Below are 27,492 nucleotides of genomic sequence, written 5' to 3'. Positions count from 1 at the left end.
GAGGTTGAAGGAGACCAGAAGGAGGTTGATGCGAAGCCTTGTTACGAGCACATGTGGGACAGGCCAACACATACTCTCTAACATCACGATGGAGCGTGGGCCACCAGAAGCGCCTGGAGATTAGAGCGACAGTCCTACTCACTCCTGGATGGGCGGAGAATTTTGCGGCGTGCATCCACTGGATCAGACGGGACCTGACAGAAGAAGGAACATATGTGCGGTTAGACGGACCGGTACCTGGATCTGGTTCGGTGGCTAGGGCTGAGTTGATTAGGTCCGTTATTTCCCAGTTGACCACTCCAACGGTGCATGAGGCTGGGAGGACAGGTTCAGGTGTCTCTGGATGATCGGCAGAGTAGAGACGAGAGAGAGAATCGGGCTTCACGTTCTTGGATCCGGGTCTGTAGGTGATAATGAGGTTGAATCTGGAGAAAAAGATGGACCACCTGGATTGGCGAGGGTTAGCTTGTTTGATTGACTGGATATGAGCCAGATTTTTGTGATCAGTCCACACAAGGACCGGATGCTCAGCTCCTTCCAGCCAATGCCTCCATTCCTCCAACGCCAGTTTGATTGCCAGGAGCTCACGATCACCCACATCATAATTTAGTTCCGCAGAGGAGAGCTTACGGGAAAAATAGGCACAAGGGTGTATTCTTTGATCTGAGTCGTCTTTTTGGGAGAGAACAGCTCCAACACCGGAATCTGAAGCGTCCACCTCAAGGATGAATTGTCTCGAAGGATCAGGTTGAATTAGCACGGGTGCTCTGGAAAACATGGATTTCAATTTCTCGAATGCAGCTTGGGCCTCGGGAGTCCACTGAAAAACTCGTTTGGAAGAAGTTAGTGAGGTTAATGGCAGGGCGGTTTGGCTATAGTTCCTGATGAAGCGGCGATAGAAGTTAGCAAATCCTAAAAACCTCTGTAATTGCTTTCGATTCTCAGGTACTTGCCAATCTAGGACTGCCTTGATCTTGTCCTCAGAAGGTTTCACCTGGCCGCCCTCGAGCACAAACCCCAGAAAGGTAACTGAAGACTGATGAAATTCACATTTCTCGGCTTTCACGAACAGCTTATTCTCCAGTAGTCTCTGTAGAACGAGACGGACGTGTCTCTTGTGTTCATGGAGATCCTTGGAATAAATGAGAATGTCATCAATGTAAACAAACACAAATACGTTGAGGAAATCTCTGAGAACATCATTCACAAGGGCTTGGAAACAGGCTGGGGCGTTAGTCAAACCAAAGGGCATCACCAGGTACTCAAACTGGCCCAAGGGTGTCTTAAAGGCTGTCTTCCATTCATCACCCTCTCGAATTCTGAGGAGGTGATAAGCATTTCTTAAATCCAGCTTAGTAAAGACAGTTGCACCCTGCACTGGTTCAAAAGCTGAGGCGAGAAGAGGCAGTGGGTATTTGTTTTTAATAGTTATTTGGTTCAAACCTCGATAGTCAATGCATGGCCTCAGAGCACCATCCTTCTTGCCCACGAAGAAAAAACCGGCACCCAGAGGAGAGGATGAAGGACGGATTATTCCAGCAGCCAATGATTCGTTGATGTATTTCTCCATAGTTTCTCTTTCTGGTTTGGAAATATTATACAGTCTGCTGCTTGGAAGAGGAGCACCGGGTAAAAGTTCTATGGCACAATCGTAGGGTCTATGTGGAGGTAGGGACGTCGCACTGACCTTACTGAAAACGGGGGCTAGGTCGTGATACTCAGAGGGAACAGAAGAAAGGTCAGGAGAGTCCATCTCCCCCCCACCTCTAGGAGGCCCCGCCATCGGGGCAGCAGAACGAAGGCATGTTTCGTGGCACGTAGTAGACCAAGATTCCAGGAGACGTTTGGTCCAATTTATGTGAGGGTTATGCTTCTCCAACCACTCGAATCCGAGGACCAGGGGGGAACATGCAGAAGGAAACACAAAAAAGGTGATAGTTTCTCGGTGGTTACCTGACAGAAGTAGCTCGAGGGGCTGGGTTTGGTGGGTAACACGATGGAGTCTCTTTCCGTCTATGGCAGACACACTGAGAGGCTGAGACAGGGGAATGGTTTTAATCTGAAGCTGCTGGACGAGCTCAGAGTCGATTAGATTGCGCTCACAGCCTGAGTCAATGAAGGCGGAGAAAGAGAGACTCTGGTTATTACAGAACAAAGTTGCTGGCAGCAAAAGTCGAGGAGATTTACTTGAATTTATATGGCCCGCCAGACTCCTCATATCCTCTGGCGGGCCCCGGCTTTTGATTTTGCCGGGCAGGAGGCGATAAAGTGACCACTCTCACCACAGTATATGCAAAGTTTTCCAAGAAAACGTCTCCGTCTCTCCTCAGGAGAAAGCCTAGTGTGTCCCACCTGCATAGGCTCATTATCCCTTTCGCCTGAATGAGAGGCCTGAACAGGCAACGATAGAGTCTGTGGGTTAGAACTCTGTGTGGACATCTGCTCTGTAGAGGGAGAGAGAACAGCCATGTTATGAGTGGCAGAGGAAAAATTACTTTGCTTCTTGGAGCTGTTTCTGGCTCGGATTCTGTTATCTAATCTGATGGCGAGACTAATAAAATCGTCAAGGGAAGCTGGTTCATCGAGGGTTGCAAGTTCATCCTTGATTTGTTCATTTAGAGCCATGAAAAATGCCCCCTTTAGAGCGCTCTGGTTCCATCCGGAAGCTGCCGCTTTAACCCGGAAGTTAATTGAAAAATCAGCCACAGAAGAATTACCTTGTTTAAGGTTGAAAAGAGCTCTGGAATCGATCGTTTGGTCTGTCTCCTGGTTAAATACCTGGGAAAATTCAGCAATGAAGTCAGAAAAACGGCAATTTACACCGTTGTCGATGGCGAATCTAGCCTGAGCCCAATCTAAAGCTCTTCCTGTTAACTGAGAGAGAATGAACGATATCTTCTTGTGGTCAGAAGAAAAACAACTAGGAGAGTTCAGAAAAATCAGCCGGCACTGGAATAAAAAACCCTTACAATCTTTCATGTTACCAGAGAATTTTTCTGGGAGACTAGGACGGAACTCTGATGACGTCACAGGTTGTGACCTCGGGGGAGGAACTGGACCCGGAAATGGTTGCTGTGCAGAAGTAGCGTTAGCTCCATTCAGAAAGTTAGAGAAACTCTGTAGCATTTGATTATGTGAACCAACAAGATGGTATAACCCACGAAGCGTTTGGGTTTGACCTTGGAGAAGAGCTTCCTGCTCGTCCAAACGACGGGTGAGGTGATCTGCTGGGCCTTGAGTTTGGCCGCAGTGTTCTGTCATGATCGGTTCTCTAATGGAGACCCAAAGATGCAGAACACCACTGATGGACACAGGATGAAAAGTTTAACAAGTTTATTGGCACAAGCACAGAATATGCAGATGACTGGTTTGGGCCTGGAATCTGGTTTCACCGGAGTCTTGAGGGTTCTTGAGGTTCTCCTTGGGAGAGTCACTGTTGGTTCTGGAGAAGGATGTGTTAGCAGAGTCCGTTAGCTGCTTCAGCGTCTCACGTCTTATTAGGACAGACCTTGGCTTGGGTTTCCTAGCTCTTGCCCAGAGCTGCTTGGAGGTTGACTGAGAGTCTTCAGGGTTTGGCTCGGAGGGTCGGCTCGGCAGGTTAGCTCTTCCAGAGCTTTCACGGAGGAAGCACGAGTCACCTAGAGGCACAGAGACAAACGTTAGGATCTGACTCGGAATTTAGGACATGGAAAAATCACTGAGATCAAGGCTTTAGCGCTGACCAACTGGAACAACACTGCGGCGTTGAGGTAAGGTCTGAAGGCAGCTTAAGTAGTGGATCCTCTGATGGTCTGGATGAGCTGCACCTGTGCAGGAGGCTCCCTCAGAGGATCCACGGCAGACTCTGCTGGAGAAAAATGGTATTTTCTCCAGCTCCCAACATATATGCTATTAGCCTAATTCCGAGATGTTTTATTTTATCCTATTGGATTTAAATTATATAACTGCCTACTTGTTATGGTGACTTATGTCACCAGTGTTGTTAATCATCTAATGTATTAGACACCTTTTTCTATCATATCTTGCGTGTAGCTGCATGTTAAAGTCTCTTACTTCTTATACCTTACTCAATGGGAATAGCTGCCACAACGCTTCCAAGTTGTTTAACAATGACTGCTGGATCTGGGTTTGTTTCGTCTCTAGTGGGGAATAGGTGAAGACATGGTGGTTTAGTACGTGTCAGTGCATAATTGCTTGTATCATGTAAACTTCACATTTTTCAAACACAGCGGGAAGTTTTCTCCCAAAAGTATAAAAGAACATCAAACTATACAACTTCATGGGAAATGTTACATTTTTTGCCAACATTTGAGATTTAGCCAAAGTTAAGTTAAAGTAATACTAATGCAGTATAGATTTAAGAACAAATACTTTTCTTTTAATTATTTGGAATAATTTTTTGGTTCACATTTTGTGCAAAAGCATTCAAAGGAAAATGTTTGATATACTTCTTGTTAAATATTATTTCCACAGCTATGAGATGTGACAAAAGATGATACATGTTTATCAATGCACAGTTCTGTGAATATATTCAACTATATTACCAACTAAAAAGAGATGAAACACTTTTTTTTTCTTCATATAAGGAATTGTTTTGCGTTGAGGTTATAAAGGGACTAGGATAAGAAATGTAGCTTTTATTTATGACCGTTTATGACCAACCAGTTTGTGTTTGATTCCTGGTATAGCCAAAGGCCTGTGGAAGGAACATTATAAATAGAGGGGGAATTTTAATTATCGCTGATGTAGTCTGTAGTTTTATTTCCAAGACCAGCCCCATGGTGAAAGATTACTCTAACATGATAGAGGAAGAGTATTAAAATCCTAATTACACCTACTGCACTGCAGCATATGCATTTTAGGTAATACATTATTTAGATTTAACAATATTTGAAAAAGAGTTTGATAAGAAATTTACAGTGAATAAGATTTATTTTCATCCTGTAGCCGAGTATATTCAGTCCAACAGTATATTCACCCAATCCTCTATTTTCATTGGTATGTCTGCAGTCCTTTCCTGGTATTCAGAGAAAAATAGGTAAAGAGTTCTGACAACAGGTGCATTGCTGACAAATCGGGAACATCAGTTTTATTAAATAGTAGATTGAATCACATAAACATTGACGAGACAGACCTAAGAGAGTAAATGCAATAAAGCGAAGATGGAATGTGTGTATATATTATGGAAGCTAAGTTTATTGAATAAAAAAAAAGCTGCTGCACAGATAAATCTATAAGTAGGAAGTGCAGCAAACAATTCGAAATAAGGAGCTGTTCCACATTATAAAAGCAAAGAGGTAACAAGTGCTTTGAGTTTTTAAAAGTATTGTCTATTCTTTAGATCTGGTTTGGGTCACAACTGGCGGTTTTTGATGAGGGCTATAAAAAGCCCCAAAGAAAAACAAAAAAACATTAATGCATAGAGAGAAATCAAGAAAAATGTATCAATTTAATCAGTTTTAACACGTGAAGTTATTGGTAGTTTTGCGCCGATGCCATTATCGGCCCAGATACTTGGCTGTGCAGTATCGTCCGATACCGATACTATACAGGTACCATCTGTTTGAAATGTATGTGTGTTTGTATTTATGAAGAACTGCATACTACTTGGATGTAAAATAATTGCCATCATGGCTTTGTCAAGCTGCTGCTACCTTTGTGAAGCAGGAAGAAGACTAATACAAAGTGAATCCAGTAGAACTTTTTATTGCCTACCTGGAATTGGTAAAAACAGTTGAATAAACTTTTGGCTCTCAAAATTGTACTGTATCGGTGCCCTATTTGTCGGTACTCGCCGATACCACCATTTTAGTACAGTATCCAGGCCCTGTCTGACACTGGTATCAGTATGGGTGCAACACTAGTTACTGGTAAGGAAAAATAAAAAGTAAAATGACTCAGAATCTTATTAAAAGGTAACAACTACTTTGAGACATGGACGGAGGTGTAAATGTCAGTCATTCATTCATACAGGTTATTTTCCACTCTTGAAGGTATTGGATTTCCTTTCTATCCAGTCTGATTTTCAGTTCTTTCTGCATATTTTCAGTATGATCCATCTGAGCTTACTGACAGACAAATTCAGAAACCAATTTAGTTTCAGCTTCTTTGTTTCAGATTAGCATTTTGTTTGGGGTGATAAGTAAAAGATTTCAGCTTTGGCTCACCTTAGACTATATCTACCTAGTTTTTTACTTAATTAGGCAAAACCTCCATCTTAAACAGGCCTAAACAAGCATTTCCTTTAGCAGTGCAGTGTAGTGTTGCAGTCCATGAACATACTAGAGGAAATTGCTGCTAAGTGTATGACTTTTTTCATGAGGAAAGATATGCCTCTTATTTCCAGATCTCTTTGCTATTATCAATCGTTACTCTCTATAATACTGTTGGAATGAGAAACCCTTTTATGGGCCATCGGTTAATATCAAACCAGTTAAAATTGATTAGCACACAGCAGCAGGAAAGCTAAACCTCCTTTTCTTCATGTGTTCAATACTTATTCTGTTCTATTCCACTTTATTACCCAAATCTTCATCTCTGTGCTAATTTATTTTGAAATCTGTTTTATGTGTGAATAACTTGGTATCTTGTTGACATGTGGTTTGAATTTGCTGTCTATATAAATAGTGCATTGGTTTATACTAAAGAAAACAGAAGTGTTCAATGCTACTTTGACTGGTTTTTATACTTGCACCCAGGCAGCATTCATGCAAAAACTGGCATTGTGGTCTGAGATTTACTTAAGGATGGAAAGTGTAACAGAAGGCTAATATCTGTGTTGTTAATGTTCAGCCATCTGAGCTCCCAACACACCAAGATTCAATTAAGGCTAACATATAGAACAGGGCGACACTCACGAAGGAGTTATCTATAACAAAAATAGAGCTATTTAATGCTGTTTGTATTAAGAAATCAGAGTCCTCAGCGTCATCCATCCATACAACAATATCCGCACTCTGATCCCATAGAGGAACATTTTCGTCAGGCTTCTGGGGCTTACGCGGCTGTTTGCATGTGGGCGTCGGATCTATGCGAGTGTTGACTGCTTTGTCTCTTCCTTTCTCTAATTATTCCCCCCCTCTGCCATTGCCCTCTCAGATCTCTGTTCTTTCCCTCTTTTTTATTCCTGTTTCTCCTCCTTCCAGTCGCAGCTCAACACGGGTTTTGTATCTCTCCCGCAGTCCCGTGTACTTGTGTGACAGCCCACATTCCTGCAGGGGCTTGCCTTTTGTTTAGTGAGAGGACTCCAATTTCCTTATATAACATCCAGAATCACTGTACTCTTTGATTGCATGATCTCTTTTTTCTCTCTCTCTCTTTTTTTCTTTTTTTTTGGAGTTTGAATCTTTGAATCAAAGAATTACAAGATTCAACCGGGCAGAAATTGCACATCGCCCTTTGCCTTGAGCTGACTGTCTCACGTGTTGTCTCAGATGAATGGCCATTAGCCTAACTACTCAGTCGGGGCCTGAGGGAAGCTGACTGAATAGTTAGCTGTCTTTCGGTTTGCATGTGTGCGTCTTTGTCATCACTTGCGTTACACCAAGGCTAGTTAGCTGTAGCAATAGCAGTCTTACTTTTACTGTAAAACACATTGCACTCAAATGCATGAGTTATGAAAACCTGACTCAGACAAAATATCAAAAAATCTTTGTCCTGAATTACTGTAATAAAAATAAGAAACAATTTCTGCAAAGGGAGATACAGTAAATCCCAGAGTGTCCGTGGGCCAAACATGGTTAGCTCTATCTGAGCATCATATCTTTTGCTCTCAGAACTCAGACTGAGCCGCCTGTCTAATTTATTCTTGCAACCCCATCTGAAGCAGACCTGAAAAATGATGAATGTACTCCCCAGTTGTATCCTATTTCTACAAGAGAGGAAGGTGGACGAGGATGAAACTACAGTACAGAAGAAAAAACCTTAACAGGTTTTAATATATTAGACAACATTAGTTGATATAGGACAGAAAAAGTGACAGATAAACTGGTAGAGAAATGGAGTTGCGAATGAGAAAAAAAAGTAGATAAATGACAGCAGCTGAGAGGCTTGAATTACCCAAGATGAGTGCACCGGGCTGATTGCTGGGACATGGGGAGGGAGAATAGCAGGGAGCAAATGAAGGAGTAGAATATCACTGGATGAGAAAAAAAATAGGATGGATGACCTGAGAGAGCAGGAGGAGGGGAAGAGATGGTGATGAAAGTCAGGAGTAGATTACAAAGAAGTGGGTGATATACATGAACAGTGACGGCAATGGTTAGCTGCAGATGTGGAATGATGATTTAAGGACAGTAGCTCACTATATCAAATGTACTCATTGTACCTCTCCTCCCTAAAATAAAATTAAAAAATCCAGAAGCCTGTCATTGTAGACATTTTCACATTTCTGATGTGTTCTCAGCTCTGGCCCCAGTGATGGAACCCTGCTGAGATCGGCATGACAAACAAACTGAGTAGAATGAAGCGGCAAATCAGCAGATGACTGTCTCCCTGCCAGTGTTTGTGCTGACTGAATGGCTGCCACCGACGAGTACAGAAAAAAAATAAAAAAGCTAAACGTTGTTTTGGTAAGGAGGAAAAATCAGTAAGAGCGTGCGGCAGGGTGAAAATAGACACGGGCAGAGCGTTTATAAACATAAATCTCATTAAATATAAGGAAAATAGGGTATTAGAGGATTAAAGAGGTTAGTACTCAGCAGCGCAGTTCAAACATATGCATGCTGAGATACTATATCGCACAAAAAAGGAGCAAATTCCTTATTAATCTTTTGCACATATGGATGTTAAAGGGAAAGAAGAAACAACTTTCTATGAGCAGAAATATGCATACTGGTATTTTTTTCAGCTGGAGCGTTGCTGTGAGCTGTTAATCATGCATGACTAAAGATTAAGCTTTTGCTACAAGATCATGGAAGTCAGTTTTTCTTTACATCAGATTGATTGTGAATAGCGCATTTATAATCTATTTTTGTTTACTATACATGTGCAATTTTCATATCTGGATTGATCATGAATATGCATCAGATTCCCACATATCAACTATCATCTCAAATCTAATTGATTTTGACCTACCACCTTAACTTTCCACACTAAACAAATGCTGGGGCTACAGACATTCAAGTTTCTAAAGCTAAAAAAGAGATAAGGGTAGTATAGAAAGTTAAATGACATTTATGATTTATGCTTAAAACTTTGCAACTGCTGGATTTTATTAACCACCAATAGAAAATGACACAAGGCACCCAGACTGTAAATAAATACCACTGCATTAAGAACTTCTAAGTACCTCTAAGTGACTCTTAGATTTTTGGAAGCATCAAACAAGAGCAGATAACATTTTCATCTTTTATTTTCCATTTCTATAATATTTATAGTTTCATGAAAAATGATTATTTAGATCAGCATTGTAAAGAGTTCTTTGAGGTTTCAATTTATATCTCAGCTGTTGTCAGCCTATAGTTGGAATATAGAAAACATTGCTTTTAGTACAGCATACCTATTTATTTGCATTTGTATGCCATAGGTATAGCATTAATATCCTCCCCAAACCACAATACATCATTTAGATGATGGTTTCTGTTCATCACAGTCTTGATTTAGTCCAGAAATTAGGTTGTGTTTGGTCAGTCTTTTTTTTTATCCCACTTTAGCCAAATAAAAGTCATTGGAAACCCAGTTTTCAATGTCTTTTCAACAATGGGGCTTTTAATTTTTCATTTTTTAACCAAATGTAGACATTGTTGGATGTAAATCTTGTCTTTTTAATAAATTTTTTGTTTCTCTGTGGGTTTCTTATACCTACAGCAATACTATGGCAATACTGGGAATACTTGCCTTAGGTGTACCATTGGCAAAGCCCAGCTATGGCAAGTATTTTTGCTACTTTCCTGTATTTCCTTGGTATACCCCAACTTTATCAGCTAGTTTTCAGCCCCACAATAAACGAGGCGCTAGCTAGTGTTTAAATGATGTAATTATAAGCGAGTATGGGTTACAACTCACTTGAGATGCATTCCAGCTCGTTTGTTGTATATTTGGTGTTTTATTTCCTTTCTTTGCCTATATACCCACATAACCAAAACACTAGAGTCAAAAACCAGCTCATACTATTAATAATGTGTACTACAACACCACTAAATGCACTGCTACAGAAGCATCTTTTTTACTCTTCTTGTAACATTCCCTAATGTCTTTGAGGAAGGTTTAGACCAGGCTGCTTCCACAAATCAAAAACAATAACCCTAATAATAAAAGCAATAACCCTTCATTGGCAAGGTTATCCATTCTAGAGTCACCTCTGGAAAACTGAACATCAGATTGACAAACTATAGAGATTTTTCTCATTAGGTGGACAATTAGCTTGTGGTGTATTCATTACTGAGGAACTGTCACCTCATTAATCACCTGAAACCGTCTGTAAGCTATACCTGGGACAGTGCCATTAGCAATGCAGAGCGAGCTCATGGATTCTTCTCTCAGGCCTGAGAGAACATTTTCAGGCATCGTAACCATCCCGTTCGTCCTCTGATTTCATTTCCAACCATAATGGCTTTCTCTGTGGCCCTTTCCAGGGGAAAGTGTATTTGGCTGCCACCTGAAACCTGCCTGAGATCAAAGGAAGGAGGAGGGAGTCCTGCTCGTAGCTGATTAACCTGCTGGCGCACTACTGACACAGTCCTTTAGCTCCCTGAGCTCCTTCGCAGCCGTAATCACGCTGCTTCCTGGTTGAATATAAACAGAGCACTTGGGTAGATGTTTTTCAAAATGGGGAAAAGGGCAGGAAGGAACACTGCGGTTTTATGTGATTGCGTCTCTTTCTTAGCCAGGTGTAATTTATTGTAATAGAGGCAAATATCTGAACTACGTGCTGGGTGGGTGTGAGGACAAGCAGAATATGATATGCACCCAATCACTTGGCTTTCCATGAAAGTGTGAGAATAAAGTTAACCTCACCAGTTAAATCACTTGAGACACTCCCACACCAGGCACATTTGCACAGTTATGAAATCATGTTAATTTACCATGATAGCTTCCCATTCCTTTTTTTGTCTCAAATACCAACTCTCTGGGGTACTGGCTGACGTCATGCTGTCATTTAAAAATTTTTACAGGCCTGTTCTTGTGCCTTGCAGAGTTTGAAGACAGACTTGTACGTCTCAATCCTCAGACGATTCTCAGCCTGACACATGCACAGTGGGAGAGGGTGTTAACGTCACATATAATACTACTTCTCACACTGTACTCTCTGTTTAAAAGGTCTATTAAATATATATTCTCCTATACACCCCTAGAATACTTTAGGAGTTTTCATATGAAAACTATAAAAAAAAAATTATTCGCAATCTATAGAGTTTCACAATGTGGCATGTCATTGGTACCGGGCAATATTAACCTCATAAGACGTTCATATGACTTCATATGATATCAGGCACTGTTTTTTGTGACAAAATTGAGAAGATTTACTCCACATCAGAGGATCAACTAGAGTAACAAAAGACTCTGCCACAGGAGAGAGGCTGAAGTACAAATATTTGTGGTGTGGATATTACAATGACAAAGGAAAGGAAGAAAAAAACGCATAAAATCTTTAATTTGATCTATGGAAAGAAATATTGGTATGGATTATTGGCCAGTTTAGCTGTAAAATACTGACTAACATATCGAATATCAGACAAAATTCTTCAATTTTGTATCCCTTGTTATTTATAGGTGATGAGTTTGCAACCTCTTCATTGTTGTCTGTAAATTCTTGTTAAAAATCAAAAGTTAAAGAAGTGAGTAATGTGTAAAGACATTAATTTAAAGGTGGCATAAAGGTTAGCTAAATATAAATTCTTTATTTTCATTTCATATTCTGTTTTATTCAGTTAATTTTTTTATGTGTAGTAAAAAACGTGGTAGACTTGTTAGAAGGTTGCTGAGTCTGACCAACACGAAGGAGCCTGTTATGGTAAAGTGAAAAAGCACTTGAAAGAAATGTGACATTTATATAAGCTGAAAATCTGCATAGTGTGGTTTGCAATACCTTGTTGAACTGTTTGGTCCCTTTAGGGCTGCAAATCTTTTGGACTATATCCACAATATACAAAGTAGCTTACTTTTATTGCTTTACACTGTCACAAGTACAGAGTAAAGAAATTCAATCTCTGCATTTAACCATTCCCCTTGCGGAGCAGTGGGCTGCCATTGGGCGGTGCCCAGGGTGCAGTATGGGGTTAAGGATCTTGCTCACGGACCCTTAGTGTAAGTCTTTGGCAGTTGGGCCCCAACTCAGAACCTCTTGATTCTAAGCGCAGTGCCCCAACCACTAAGCCGCCTCTCCCCTAAATTTGATACAAACAAATTTTTTTCATAATTTAAGTTCAGGTCTGAACTTTTACTGGGCGGTCTAACACATAAATAAGCTTGAATCTATATGCAATTATTGATTCTGCTGTCGATGTTTGATGTTGTCCCACTTTAAGATGAACCTTAGTACAATTAACATTCTTTTGCAGCCTTTCTTACCAAGTAGCTCTTTACAGTAGTATGATGCTGCCTCCACCACCATGTGGTGTAGTTAAGCCTGCAGGTATGCTCAAAGTTGGCCCTCAAGGGCTCCTGTCCTGCAGGTTTTACAAGTTTCCCTGTTTTATCACAGCTTATTGCAGTTCAGCAAAAGCCTGTTAATCAGGTATCAATGAAAATCAGCTGTGGTGAAGCAGGGAAACCTTTATAAATCTGCAGAACAGCGGCCCTGACTTTTGGCATGCCTGATTTAAAGTCAAGTACAATGTACGCTGTTTTTCCACATATTGTTTGCCTGTGGTTTAAAAACTAATTTTGGTCTTCTCAGATTTCTACCTGACTGCGAACAGACTTCCTTGTTACCATTATTATTTTTTATCTTAATGGGGCCAAGATTTATGGAGAGAATTACTAATTAGGTGACTTTTCACGATTGACTTCATGTAAGCTGTAATATTGCTCCACACATGGAAAAATTTAATCCAAGGTGAACTAACCTTCAACAAACAAAAGGTAGTTGTTATAGTGAATATAGTGAAGTTGATGGCACAACCATAGACATGTGATGAGGCAGTTCTCCTTTTCTGCTTATAATAAGGCAAAGAAAGTTGGCCAGCCATGGGCAAATTGCCTTAAAAGCCCTTGGCTTTTAACCAGAAAAACAAATGAGAAGGGGCACAGAATCACATGAGCCGTGGGTGAAAAAGCTTTATTAACTGTATTCTGCAGTTACTGGTAAGAAATTACTGAATATAGTGCACAGGTAAGCTTTTGAAAATCTGAATCTTTTGATCACCTTTTTTAACCAGGCCTGTAAAATGACTGCTTAATAAAGTAAATATATATAAAACAGACAGACTGCAACACAACACAACACCGACAATGTCATGATGATGGAAAATTGAAGTTAATTGGTGTTACCTTTGCATACAAACTCAAACAAGCTGCTCATGAGGTCGATCGCTGTATTTTACATTTTTCCAGTCTTCTTTTAGGTTCTGAAGAACAAATTAGGTACACCTGTCCAACTGCTCGTTAACACTTAATTTCTAAGCAGCCAATCGCATGGCGGCAAATTAGTGCATTTAGGCATGTAGACATGGTCAAGACAATCTCCTGCAGTTCAAACCGAGCATCAGTATGGGGAAGAAAGGTGATTTGAGTGACTTTGAACGTGGCATGATTGTTGGTGCCAGAAGGGCTGGTCTGAGTATTTCAGAAACTGCTGATCTACTGGGATTTTCACGCACAACCATCTCTAGGGTTTACAGAGAATGGTCCGAAAAAGAAAAAACATCCAGTGAGCGGCAGTTCTGTGGGCGGAAATGCCTTGTTGATGCCAGAGGTCAGAGGAGAATGGCCAGACTGGTTCCAGCTGATAGAAGGGCAACAGTGACTCAAATAACCACCCGTTACAACCAAGGTGGGCAGAAGAGCATCTCTGTGGTTGTGGTGTCATGGTGTAGGGAATATTTTCTTGGCACTCTTTGGGTCCCTTGGTACCAATTGAGCATCGTTGCAACGCCACAGCCTACCTGAGTATTGTTGCTGACCATGTCCATCCCTTTATGACCACAATGTACCCAACTTCTGATGGCTACTTTCAGCAGGATAATGCGCCATGTCATAAAGCTGGAATCATCTCAGACTGGTTTCTTGAACATGACAATGAGTTCACTGTACTCAAATGGCCTCCACAGTCACCAGATCTCAATCCAATAGAGCATCTTTGGGATGTGGTGGAACGGGAGATTCGCATCATGGATGTGCAGCCGACAAATCTGCGGCAACTGTGTGATGCCATCATGTCAATATGGACCAAACTCCCTGAGGAATGCTTCCAGCACCTTGTTGAATCTATGCCACGAAGAATTGAGGCAGTTCTGAAGGCAAAAGGGGGTCCAACCCGTTACTAGCATGGGGTACCTAATAAAGTGGCCGGTGAGTGTACATTGACATTCAATCCGTATACATTCAGAATTAGGATTAGATGTTTAATTCAGTTGGAAGATCTATAAGCCATGTTTGGTAATGATTATGTGTGAATAGCTCAATGCTTCAGTCATTTAAAAGTCATTTAAGATTTCAAAATCTTTTTTTCAAAGGAAATCATCTGTTCCTGCAGGCAAGAGGCACTGCACCTCAGTAAAAAATTCCTATTTTCAGTCGATCAGTTGTTGACAACGGAACCTGATTGGTTGGTTGATTAACTGATTGATTGATTGATCAGTCGGCCGGTCAGTTGGTTGATAGGTGGCATCATATAAGTTGATTATATTGAGATTGATTTCGGGGATGTCAGACGAAACAAAGACAAGCCAGCCTTTGCAGGGTTTATTTGAAAAATCCCTTGAAAACTTTGTCCTCTTCTATTGATTGACTGTTTATGTGCCTCATCCCAAATCCCATAAAATATTTGTCGTTGAAATGTGAAAAATGTGGAAAAAATATAAAGGTTATAAATACATTTGCACAGCACTTTCACCATGTTAGCTGTGCTCTCAAGAGAACGTAGTAGTGCTTTTTTTTTCTCTTTACCCCAAAAGGCCTCCCACTAAGTCCGTAATGATCTCATTTGTATGCATTGTCCTCTTGAAATCTTTGCCGCTGTGGGATCTCACCCCCAACGGGTCTGCCATACTTAGAATTACAACTTTGCTCCCTTAACATTGCCCTCCTTTCCTCACAAAGCTCCATCCCTTCAAATAGTCACACAAAATCATTTGCTGCCCACTTGAAATAGCAAAAGCAGATGGTGTCCAGTAGGAGAATTAGAGATAATTCTGTAGCTGACTCAGTTTAACTGCACAGAAAACCAATGAAGCTGTTTTTTTCCTTCAGTACTTCATTTATTGAATGTCATGTAAATTATTATGTATTTGCTGTGTTTAGTTTTTCTTGTCGATGATTTTTTGCTTTTATTTTATGCATATTGTGTGTAATCTTTAATATTGAGTGTTTTAAACAAATGTGAAGCTTAAGGTTCAACTAATTTTGAAAAAAAAAACTCATAAAGCTTTTATAAATCCTTCTAAACGCAGCTAAACCTCATCATAAACCACTGTATAAATGTTTGTTGTCTGTTGCCAACTGTTTCAAGCTGTTTGTTAAACTCTCGAACTCCAAAGGCAACAGCGACATTGAGCGCTATCAAATGGCAAATAAGAAAATCCCGTTCAAATATACCCGGCCAGTAGAGGATTGGCTTCAGGAGAAAGGTAAACTTTTATTTAACTTCCAGAATGTTATTTTATTTATTTTATTTTCTTTCAGTCATCTCATCGGCTTGCTCCCTTTCAACCTCTGAGAATGAGAAAATCATCCCTTAAATCCCTTAAAAATCTGTAAAATAAACCATATTTTTCTGTGATACCCCACCCCCCCCTCTTTTTTTGCCATTGTCACCTTTTTTTGAACTTGTTCAACCATGGTGTCCAGTTAAAGGGACTGGGACAGGATGATGACTGGAATCAAACGTTTAAATTGACTGGAGGAGGCATTAGAAATGCAGCAACTGTCGGCTGATTGTGTGGAGAGGAAGCTTAACACTGACAGTGTTTTGAGAACAAACTAATCAGTGGACTGAAAACTTCCCTAACAGCAGGGGCTCCTCTCTACTGCAATTTATCTTCTTGTACTTATCACACCAAATGGAAATCCAACCTGTTTTGATGATGGAGAGATAATTGGAGCCTTTTTGACAGCCAAGTGTCACGGTGCGAGCGCCAAGGTGCACCGCCGCCTGAAAAAGCTGTTCTTATTAATCGCTTAGATTATCAAAGTCGGCCTCTCATCTGTCTTTAACTCACGTGTGGGCGGATTTAAGGAAGCCCGCTGCCCCACAGTACAACCTTCTCACTCTACGTAATACCATTATAAACTGCCTTTTTAAAATTCATTGCACATAAACGTCTTAACCTTTTCATAAAGTCCCTTTAACCACCGCTAAAACACTGACAGGTTTTGAAAAAAAAATCCCATTACTGCTGCATGCATGGCTCCACACGTGCTATTTCATTTTCTGTGATATGAACGCCCCGTCCCTGCCATTCCATACCTAATGTGTTCTGTGCTGTATAGCAAACAAAATGGAACAAGCTTGCAGTGTGGCTAATCTGTGAACTGCACAAATGTAATTATGATACTCGTTTTGTGGAAGTTTTAAGCATTTCAGTTTCATAATTAATGCATGAGAGTGTTTTGACTGTGATATTTAGACGTTGACTAATCAAACTCGCACGGCACATTAACATTCGCATTGTCTTTAGAATATGCGAAAGCTTGTATATGTGTTTATTCATCATTTCCCTGCACAGCGTCCACTGTTCAGTTCAGAACATAAGAACACTTTCCAGCTCATTTTCTTTAGATATTACTTTCGAATTTGCATATGCTCTATTTAAAGTGTTTTTTATAGTATTGTGGGAAGATGATGGTTATTTAGTTCTGCTACCTGTAATTTATAAAAATTTAGAACCTAATTTAACTGAGCACTGAAACAATACATCGCTCTTGAAAAACAAACTTTTTCTCTTACTGCGGGGAGGTAAATGTATGTTATTAATAGGGTCTTTCTGTTACTTATTTTCTTTTTTTTATTCACCTCTGCAACAAATTTTGTGGGATCATGGTCAAATTGCTCCATTGCCAATTTTGTACCAAAGTGTTGCTATTTAGTCCCCTTTTTTAACCCCAAAGGGACTATTTGTAATCCAAGTGCCTAGCAGCTGTATGGCTGTTTAATATTCTTTTTGTATGTTAGTATTTTTGTAAAATACAGAGACAAATATTCAGGTTTTACATGATTTAGAAACATTTTGTGATCTTAGTTCTCTTTCCTAATTTTGCCAATTTACCTCAATTCGAATATGACAATGATGAGGAAAACCTATCACCTCCTGCTGGTTCCTGTTGATTATTGCTAAAGACAGCATAAATATTTACACTTTATTAAATTGAAGCTTGAAATTGATTAATACAAACCATCCTGTTAGCAGTTGCATTTTGTATCAAAAACTTCTGTAATCTAAAAATGTACATTTTGGTGAAGGGGTGAAAAGACAGGCACCCATATCTCTTGCATTGGATAGCTTCAGTGTTTCCATCCTTACGCTTTTTTTCCCTTCCTCTCTCAGGTCGCCAGCTCACGATCTTCAACACGCAGGCCACTATATCTATCGGGGGAAATGACCGGAAGCGACCCTACCAAGGCCAGCTCTCAGGCCTCTATTACAATGGTCTCAAGGTTCTCAACATGGCCGCCGAAGGCCACCCTAATATTAAAGTCAACGGCAGCGTGCGGCTTGTTGGAGACGTGCCCACCAGCCGTGGTGCGGCCCGCACCACCACTTCGATGCCACCAGAGATGTCCACCACCTTTATTGAGACCACCACCACACTGTCCACCACAACCACCCGCAAACAGCGCTCGCCACCATCTACTCAGGTATAACACATTGGAACCTCCAAATTTGTTTGTGTTTATGTGGAAGCTGCTCTTTCTTTCATGTAGAATAGAACCATATAAAAAGTTTGCAAGCTCCTTATTCAAAACCAAATGTCTGAATATTCATCTCATGTCTGTGCAGCAACAGCAGGTATTTGGATTTTACTCAAGAATTTTTTTATAATATGTTTTCTGAATCAGGTGTGGACCATCCAGGTCTTGAATTCAGACTAGTTTCAGACTAGAAAACATTGTGTTTTCATTATTTGCTGTTCATACAAGACTACCCACCTAAAAAAAAAATTGTACTGCCTTTACCTTTTCTATTTAGCTATATTCCAAATGTGTGGTAGGCATTGTTTTTCTTTTATATATGATCCTCTCCAAATAGAGAAGCCTTTCCTCTTAGTGAAAGAAGCCACATTTTAAACAGATAAAGGTTCTGTTTTCTCTGTAATAAGGTTTAAAGGTGCCCCAAAGTGTAAGCACAAGAACTGTTTCCCTCTCTTTACTATTTAATGTGTTTTTTTGGAACTGACCGTGGTTTGGATTACGTCTGCCCTCCCTTCTTTCTCTGCTTGATCAGCCAAGGTCAGGACACTGTATTTCTCATTCTGCCAAGGATCGAAGTGCTGCTGTTCGACGAGCCGTGCCTTTTCTCCTTTCCTCCACCAATCACCCTTTTCCTCCACCACTATCTGTCATGCAACACATTTCCGTACCGAGTGAGGGCTTTCTCCAATACGTTCTGAGTCCGAGCCAATGAGTGTCACAACTGTGCCAAGAAAGCAATCACGCCCAGCAGTCCTTTGACACCCAGAGCACAAATTGAACCCTTCATTGTCTATATTAAAGCAATAACTCTCCCTCATGAGTGAGGCGTGCTGGTTGTAGAGGAAGGGTTTGGTTTTGGTCTTCTTCTACACCTCGGTATTAGATTGTCTGCTGCGTAGTCATGATGACCCTTAATGTCGGTGCTTGACCCTTCTACCTCTGTATGGGAGTGAGGGTGGAAGATTCTAGGGTGAGGTGATCTGAAGATGGAAGACGTGCAACAGAAACAAAGCAATCCATTTCTATTTCCTTTATGAGTCAGCTATAATGACTTAGCCGAGATACATTATCGTCTCTGGCAGTAACAACAAGGTCACATCATAAAGAAAAGACTTGTCGTCTCAGGCGAATATTAATATCAAAAGAAGTCAATAAAGTTCTTCAGCTCGGAGATCTTTTTGACAACGCACTTGAATTTTCAAGGTGAAAAGATGAACAAATATCACTCCTGTCAATATCCATAATGCCACCATTACACCCTGAATAGGGCGCCTCAGTAACTTAATAACAATGTTGTTCCCTTCCCTCTGTAACCTTCTGTTTTGTGTTTGTATTCCTTTTGAGAACATGCCTTGGTCATTCTTCTCTCACAGGGTCACGTGACTGGCTTGCCTTTGATTCATGTTGTCGTGTCAGCATTTCATTTGCAGAGGCCTTTAATTTTACAGTTCCCTTGCTGGCTGTCAGACACTGTGGTACGAGCGGGAAGGAGAGGACCTGTACCCGTTTGGCAGATTTCCCCACCCCTCTGGGTAGTATAGGGGAGTTTAGGGAGTTGAGCTATCATTAGTGATGTACTGCTGCGCTGAAAAAGAGCTATAGGCGCCTGATGCGGTGTTGGACTCGAGCACAAAAGCAGCTGCTTCTAAAATGGGGGTGTCTGAGTGGACTAAAATATGTGTGTGTGTGTGTGCATGCATTTGGGTGTGTTAACAGATGTCTATTTTAGGTCCACTGAACTGACACTACCTGTTTCGCTCTCTGAGGTGAGAAGCGACGTGTCCCCTGACATCCCTGGCTCAACAGGACGAGAGGCAGGGGTGTGAAGTGGAGAGACCAATCTCACGCTTAATTAATGATGGCTCCATGGGGAGGAACATGCACTGACATGACAAACACCTTTCATTTTCTTTTTCATTCTCTCTTACTATCACTGTCTTACTTGGTAGAGACTTTGTGAGGAAGATCAATAATTTACTGAGGTTGTTTTAATTGCTCTTTAAAAGAGTAACTCAAAAGTTTAAGTTAAGTTACTATTTTTATACAAACAGATCCATTCATGGACTTTTGGAATTGCACGTAGGCAGACATGCAGGTTAAGACTCTATTACTGCTCATGTCAGGCTTATCCAAACTTGTCCATGCTTTATCACATAAAATTCAAGAAAATAATCAACAATTTCAGTGTTTTCTTTTATTCCGTATTCAATAATAAATATATATTTGGGAAGCATAAGAATAGTATCTAATAAGTTTCATCTCCGTTTTCATGAAACATCATGTTCACAATGAATAACAAAAGAGCGCACAGTTATTTGGATAATTCCTACATATAGCCATTAGTTAGACAGGCAGGAAAGAGCCTCAAAATTTTTATATAAATGCCCTGAGTTTTTCAACAAAATGTCATACATTATTACATCTTACTATATGTTATGGTGATAATAATCATTAGCCTTTTTCTTTGTCAGCATATATTTTAATTATTCCTCAAATATTTTTTTATTACTGGCTTATACAGTAGTAGCCATTCAAAATGACCCCACTTTTCTTGATGGGTCCTTGGCTGGTCCCCTTTAATTCCTTTTTAAACATCAATCTTTTTTACTAAAATATTCTTTCTGTCATGATTTGTGAAGATTAAGATCTAAAAAGAAGCATCATCTCCTGTTCAGACCCTGTAATTCAGTGAAAAAGGGTGGAGTCAGAGTAAAAAAATATGCAAGAGGGGGGCACTCCAGTGGCTGGAAGTTTGAGGAGATTTCTCTGGGAGTTTGAGGGAAGTGGGCTGCCATTCGGCTGCCATTCGGCTGCCATTCGGCTGCCATTCGGCTGCCATTCGGCTGCCATTCGGCTGGGAAGGGCCATTTTGAATGGCTGCTACTGTATAGTTCTACTGGCTTTCTCTCTATTTTTACCTTAGGTGTCCTTTCCAACAGTACAAAACACAATTATTTGTATTAATTAACGTAAATAAGTGTTCCTCTTCAAGTGCCTCCAAAGGCCCTTCAGATAATTTTTTTAGCTTGACCAAATCGACCAAAGTATATATTTTTTATTTATTTATTTTTTTTGACACTGGCAGATTTGATGTGGATAGTCAGATTGGGAATACTCATTTATGCAGAGCCCTCTATCATGGGAGATCAGCGTCTCTCGTTTGCAATTAACTCGCTGTGCTCGCGTGATGTTTGAGAACAATTAGAATGGGAGGGCTGCAATCTAGTGTACCATGGGGAGGGGGAGTGCCAAGGGAGACACACTGAAAGTGATTTGCATGTTTGCCATGTTAAAGAAATTGCTCGTGTCCATCATTTTCAACCGGTCCCCTTTGCTTAGGAGATGGGAAATGAGAAGCAAATTGTTTGTTGTATAATTGGGAGCTGCTCACGCTTGGATACGTTTTCAGAGATAAAGCTTTTATGTTGAATCAGCATGGAGAAGTCTGTTGTTCTGTTCTAATTATCTATTTTTTTGTCAGTACCTTGAAAACTGTATCTGATTTTTGTCAGCTTTCTATATTTTGGAACAGTAGTGTGAAGCCTGTAGCTCCAAGGCGGTATGTTGAACTCACAAATTCCACATGTGGTCCACTTTAAAGGACCAAACAAAGTTTTTTTCTGGCCCTGAGCTTTTATGTAGACGTATAAAGATCAACGAACCCTGGTCTGTACCAAATAACCAGACCAAGACCCACTTTTTGATGTGGTCTCAGTTCATTTCAGAATAGACTCTGGCACAGTTCGCTACATATCTAAAAACAATCCTGCTTCTCTGAACTAAATAATGCTGTTTTACTTTCTGTTGCTCAGCAAAGCTGCTGCCTACAGGCTTGTTGGACACATTCTCTGACTCTGTCGCAAAATTAAAGACAAAATCTCATATCTACATTGAACAAGCTGCTATTGACATATGCAATGTTTTTACAACTGTAATAACAACGTAAACATGCAAAACAGAGGTGTTGCATGTAGGAATTTCATAGTTTGCTCTTGATCTGAGCCAAACAAGTCGAAAAAGAACTTTTCTGGTGTAAATACATCGTTAAGTCAACATTTATACCCAAGTGAGAATCAGTGGCATGATGTGAAAATTGATATTTGGATGCTATGCATCCAATTTGATTCAGCTTTTTTTATATATATATATATTTTTGGAAAAGTATGTTAAAGAATGTCAAAAGCTATCAAAGATGTAACCTATAAAATTTGCACTAGAAGTACAGCAAAGCTGTGATACAGCAGATATTGACTCGCCTTGGCTAAATTCATACAATGATACCCTTGCATCACTTTTCAAAACTGTATTTAAAAGATAAACTAAAAACTCTTGATAGTGTATTTTTTTTATCCACTAATTTAAGCAGCACTAAAATGCCCATTTTAGAGTTTTAGAACTCAAATGTTTAGACATGCAAACCAGTTTGATTCTGCCCATTAAAACAGCCATACAAAAAAGATGAGGTTCATAGCCATTGGGATTAAGGTATTATTGAAGATTATAAATATTCACAGGGCACTATTGTAGTTTATCTCAAACTTCTAGACACAAAATTAGAATAAAATAAATTGCTCAAAACATTAAATTATTAAATTAATGAATAAAAAAGTCATAGTTGCAATCTGCCCTAAAACCCCTCAGCCCCAAGTCTCTTTGCAGACTCCTTTTTTTTTTATATATCTACAGTACATGCCCTTATATTTAAGATTAGTTTTTTGTTTATTTGATTGTATAAAGATATCCTGCATCATCACACTGCACTGATGTGTGCCAGCCTGTAGAGATGTTTTTTTCTTTGGTAATATTTTTCCACTATTTTTCTTTTGATGGGCCAATTATGTTTGCATGCACACAGAATTACTCTCCTTCATCTAGAGTTTTACCAATGCCTCCTATTGAAAAGACAATGATTGCAGATATTTTTGCTGGTCAGTTTGCACCTGACTTTCAGAGAAAAAGAAAAGCTGCTGACACAGTTGAATTTTTCTGATTTGGATAATGACTAGTTATTCCTAGTGGCAAATATTTACATTTTTATATCCTCCACCCATTAAGTACATTTTGGTTCTTGGAATATCTTCAGCATATTGATAAAAGCATACATGCAAAAACAAAGTTTTTCACAAACTGTCTGCTGAAGCGCAAATGAAAATCACTTTGCACTTTCTTTGAAGATCTGCTCTACACTTACACACGTTTGCACCTGTTTTAAGACATGCAAACCTTCTGAAGATCAGGCCCAAACTCTAGAAAAGTTCAAAGAGTAAAAAAACGTTGGTGGGGAACTGTAACTCGGGTAGAGAATGACTGAAAAGCCTAGATAAAGAAGCTAGATTGAGGTCCTGTTTTTGAAAAAGATTTATAGTTGCTGATCCCATAAGGACACTTAATCATTGCTCACTTATTTCTTAGCTGAAGAGATATTTATGTTTGCATCATGCTGTTCTTCCACATAAGTGCAACTAATTGCTGATCTGTTCCCAATTAGATGGGTGGGCATGGGCACATATAGCCCTCTACTTTTAGCTGCTTTTCTTCCCTGTTGTGCTCAGCTCCCTTAACAACCATTGCCCAGACCTGCAACTAATTGTGAAAAGGTCAAACTAGCAAGCAGGTATTCCTGGAAAATCTTTCTTCAGCCAATATATATATATATATATATATATATATATATATATATATATATATATATATATATATATATATATTTGGGACTCGCCCCGCCAGGCTGCTTTGCTTGCAGGGAGCTGGTGAAGATAAATGCTGTTGGTGGGCCAGTTGCTCGGTGTGTCCAATTAAGAGACAGCAGAATGATGGCGACCCTTCTGGTGTGAGCGTGGCTCATTAAAGAAGGGTACACAACCAGTGCACAAAGGCATACCCACATCCTGAGTACACTGAAGGATCCCCTTATCTCTGCAGCACATACGGCAGAGTTAATGTAATTGAGGCGTATTTGGGAAAACGCATATCAAATACCAGTCAACTCTGTTGCAGTCGCATCTGCTCGTTCTCCTGTCACAATATCCCACCTTTTCTTTGTCATAAACACACCCCCACCACCACCACCCCTGCCATCAACATGACACACTCATTCCAGCAGTTTCTCGATAGTCTGCCTTCACTGTCGTCAGTTTGTATTCAGCACCACGTTTGTAATTCCCTTTATGAATTTTTCATGCCACTCGGCGTGCAACAGAATATGTACATAGAGCTGTTTCCATTAGAATTCTCTGTGTGAAAGTGTTTGTAGATGTTTGCAATTTCATGTCAGTACATCATGTGTTTGTGTGTGTGTATTTTTGGCAGTTTGTCTCTCAGTGTGTGAGAACTGGCAGATAGCTCCGGGGGTTTTGGACCACGGGGGTTTGTGTAATGGATGTACCCTAACCCCCACCCCACCACCAACTCCAGTCCTCACAGCACACAGCTTATCTATATCCTTGAGGAAAGACTCTGTGTGTGTGTCTGTGTGTGTAAACCTGTCATGTCGCAGCGGGGGCACTTCCAACGTTGAGAGAACCAAACACGCATCACTTGCAAACAGACAGTTTGCAGCTTGTCTCAGAGCTGACCATGTCGGCACATGCTCTGGTGCAAAGCACAGGTTCACCTCCTGCTGCACTGCCTCCAGAGATGTCTTGACTGGTTATAAAATGACATTGCTGTCCAACTGCAAACCCAAACCCATAAGAAGAACATGACACTTCTGCTTGAAAGAAAAGTAACTCATCATGACTGCACTTTGCAAACCACAGCTAAAGTGGGTGGAAATATGGAAAACTTTGAGCTGATGACTTAAAGATGTATGCATTTAAAAAAAAAACTGAAATTTACAGTTTACCCCATTATCATTTCCAGTCCCCGTATGTCACTTACATATTGGGTAGTGAGGATATTTCACCACTAGATTTATTGAGCAATTGGCATCGTACCATGGTTCTATGCTTCAGATATTTGAAATTTTGAGAGGGATTCATTTGTTCCGTATCGCAGCATTCGCAGCAGGTTCTGCAACAGCTTTTTCCTCTCTGCCATCAGATCAGTGTATTCTCATTATCAGTTCGTATGAAATCCTACGAAAAGTTATGCATAGTAATTTCGTACATTTTTGGCGTTTTTTTTCGTCGTATTTCGTCCTGTTTTTACGTCTTGCCTCGAGACAAGATATCCTTGCGCATGTGCATCTTACGCAGCATTCAATAACATAGAATTTAACATACAATTAACCCTAACCCTAAGATACAAAACAGCAAGCAACCTAGTGAGAGACATCAAGAAGTGATTATTGCAATGTTTTTCCCAGTTTTACGTCCGTCCGCGGTTCTGCTTTTTTCGTCAGTCTGGCTGCGCATGCCCACAGATCAGTTTTTTCGAGGAACAACTTCAAAAACGTACAAAATACTGTGCATAACTTTTCGTACGATTTCATACGAACTGATAATGAGAATATGTTGATCAGACTGTTGAAAATCTAATGAATACTCTGCATCACACTTGAAAACATCATGTCTGCACTACCAACATGGCCGATTTTTTCATAACCCCTAAAATAAAACAAATCTCAATCTTCTACCTCATTTCTTAACCATATTTATTTATTTTGCACTACATTGAACCTTTCTATTTCAATGCCCTTTGCAACATGACTTTAAATTGGATTTCCTTTCTCCTACAATGTCTACATTCTTGATCACTGCCGCACTTTATAAATGGAAATGTTAATTTCACTGTTGTAAGCTGCTCATTCACTGTTGACAAGCTGTATGCATCAACATTTCAATTTGTATACACAGTAAAGTTTGTCTAGGTCTGAGTTAAGTCCAAGTTCAGCATCCCTTGGAGCTGGATTTTATACATCTATGGCAATGGAAGTGGCTGACACCATATGAGTAAACGTTTATAGATATAATGTAACTGAAATAATGACAATGTAGAGAGCAGGCATGCTAATATTAGACATACTATTGACTGAAACTATTTTAGGCAAGTTTAATCCTAACTGGGTACATGTCTAATGGTTTACCATTACAGAGGGTATAGGCTTACCACAGCAACATTAGTGTATTGTCCAATGGAGCAATAATCCAGAAGTTGATGGCATTACACAATAAAACAGCAAAAAGCAGGTTCTCCTTGCTAACTTTCTGACAGACGAGTTAAAAACTTAATCAGAAGAGTTGTCCAAGAACCAACAATCCCACAATGATTCACAAGACTCCACTCTTTGTAGAAGTATATTGATGATTGAGTATGCTGATGATTGCCTGAGGTTTACTGAATAACATTTGATCACCACACCACATTTAAACCAATTAATATAATTGCAAAGAACTTTCTTGTACTTAAAAATGATGTTGTGCATCACACCACCAAAGCATCACACCAACAGCGAAGGTTGAAGGTATGAGCACCTAATATGGGGCAGTTTTACAGCTTATAGTAAAATTAAAAGTTATGGAATTGGCAGATTATGTTTAATTGCCGGAAGGGTTAATCAAGAAATGGGCCAGAACATTTCTGATAAGATTTTGAAATTGAGACCAAGGCAGGTTTTCAGGAACACAAATATCCTAAATGCAAAAAAGATTTACCCAGAATTTTCACATTTTGACGACAGCTTGTCGGTCATAAAAATATCTGACCGTTGCATACCATCAGTCTCCCCATCCATAACTTTATGCATGAAGCCTGTTCTACTACTCATTTGGCCCATTTAGCTCATGGTGTCTAATGTTTTTTTCCTGTTTTAATGCAACTTATTACAAATAACTTTCTTGATGTTTATGGGTTACCTCTGTCATTACTGATACATGCTTGGAGTTAGAAGTCTATCAGCCTATTCAAAGTACATTTACTAAATAAAACATTAGTATGTAAGTTCTTATATTATCCACTGTGCATAAATGTAATCTAAATGTTTCTAGCTCTTTCTAATTAATCATAACTGCAATATACTGAGGAGTTAAAATATTAATGGTGCTATTCAAAGCTTCACAGGTCCCATTTTATCTCTTCTTCTCACACTACAGATGTCATCTCCCCACTCCCCACCAGACACTACCCCGTAGACTCACACAGATTATCAAAGTGGAACAGTCGCTATTAAATTCTTTGCCAAGCCATTTTAAAGAGTTGGGAGTTTGCTGCGAGATCCTGTACACTCATGGTCTTTAATTAATTTTTTTTTCCAGCACAACGATTCTGAGAACAAAAATATTCTAAAAGTTTAAGTGCTGCTGCCAGCATTTTATTTTTCCTCTTTGACACACTGTAAATTTGTTAATGTAAGGTTGAGAGAGCCACATGTTTCTTGTTTGTCCATTCTTGCATTCAGAGCAAAGATTGTTCAGTTATGCTGTTTGGTGCTGCCAGTTTGCAAAGTATTCATGCCCTCTTCAAATGAAAACAGCAAATGTTATTGGTTTTTTTTTTTAAGTAAGGTAGTGCAGAAATGAGACGAGGAAGAAGATATTTTCTGT

The 27,492-nt window shown here is 39.8% G+C and overlaps 1 protein-coding gene across 19 annotated transcripts in view; it reads left to right on the top strand.

The window, feature by feature from the left end:
• Positions 1-27,492, top strand: part of nrxn3b (neurexin 3b) — a 409,294-nt gene that overhangs the window by 348,403 nt on the left and 33,399 nt on the right. For 14 of the 19 annotated variants that reach the window (XM_038285077.1, XM_038285084.1, XM_038285074.1 and 11 more), the window contains 2 exons: positions 15,639-15,728; positions 17,646-17,956. In XM_038285077.1, the coding sequence (XP_038141005.1) occupies positions 15,639-15,728; positions 17,646-17,956 (401 nt within the window). The remainder of the gene's footprint in view (positions 1-15,638; positions 15,729-17,645; positions 17,957-27,492) is intronic. The other 5 variants (XM_038285086.1, XM_038285085.1, XM_038285080.1 and 2 more) reach the window with 1 other exon arrangement.

The sequence above is a fragment of the Cyprinodon tularosa genome, unplaced genomic scaffold (genome assembly GCF_016077235.1).
Source record: "Cyprinodon tularosa strain WSP-4 unplaced genomic scaffold, ASM1607723v1 ctg206, whole genome shotgun sequence".
In the NCBI taxonomy this organism is placed as follows: domain Eukaryota; kingdom Metazoa; phylum Chordata; class Actinopteri; order Cyprinodontiformes; family Cyprinodontidae; genus Cyprinodon; species Cyprinodon tularosa.
This window is presented reverse-complemented; position numbering and strand designations above follow the sequence as displayed.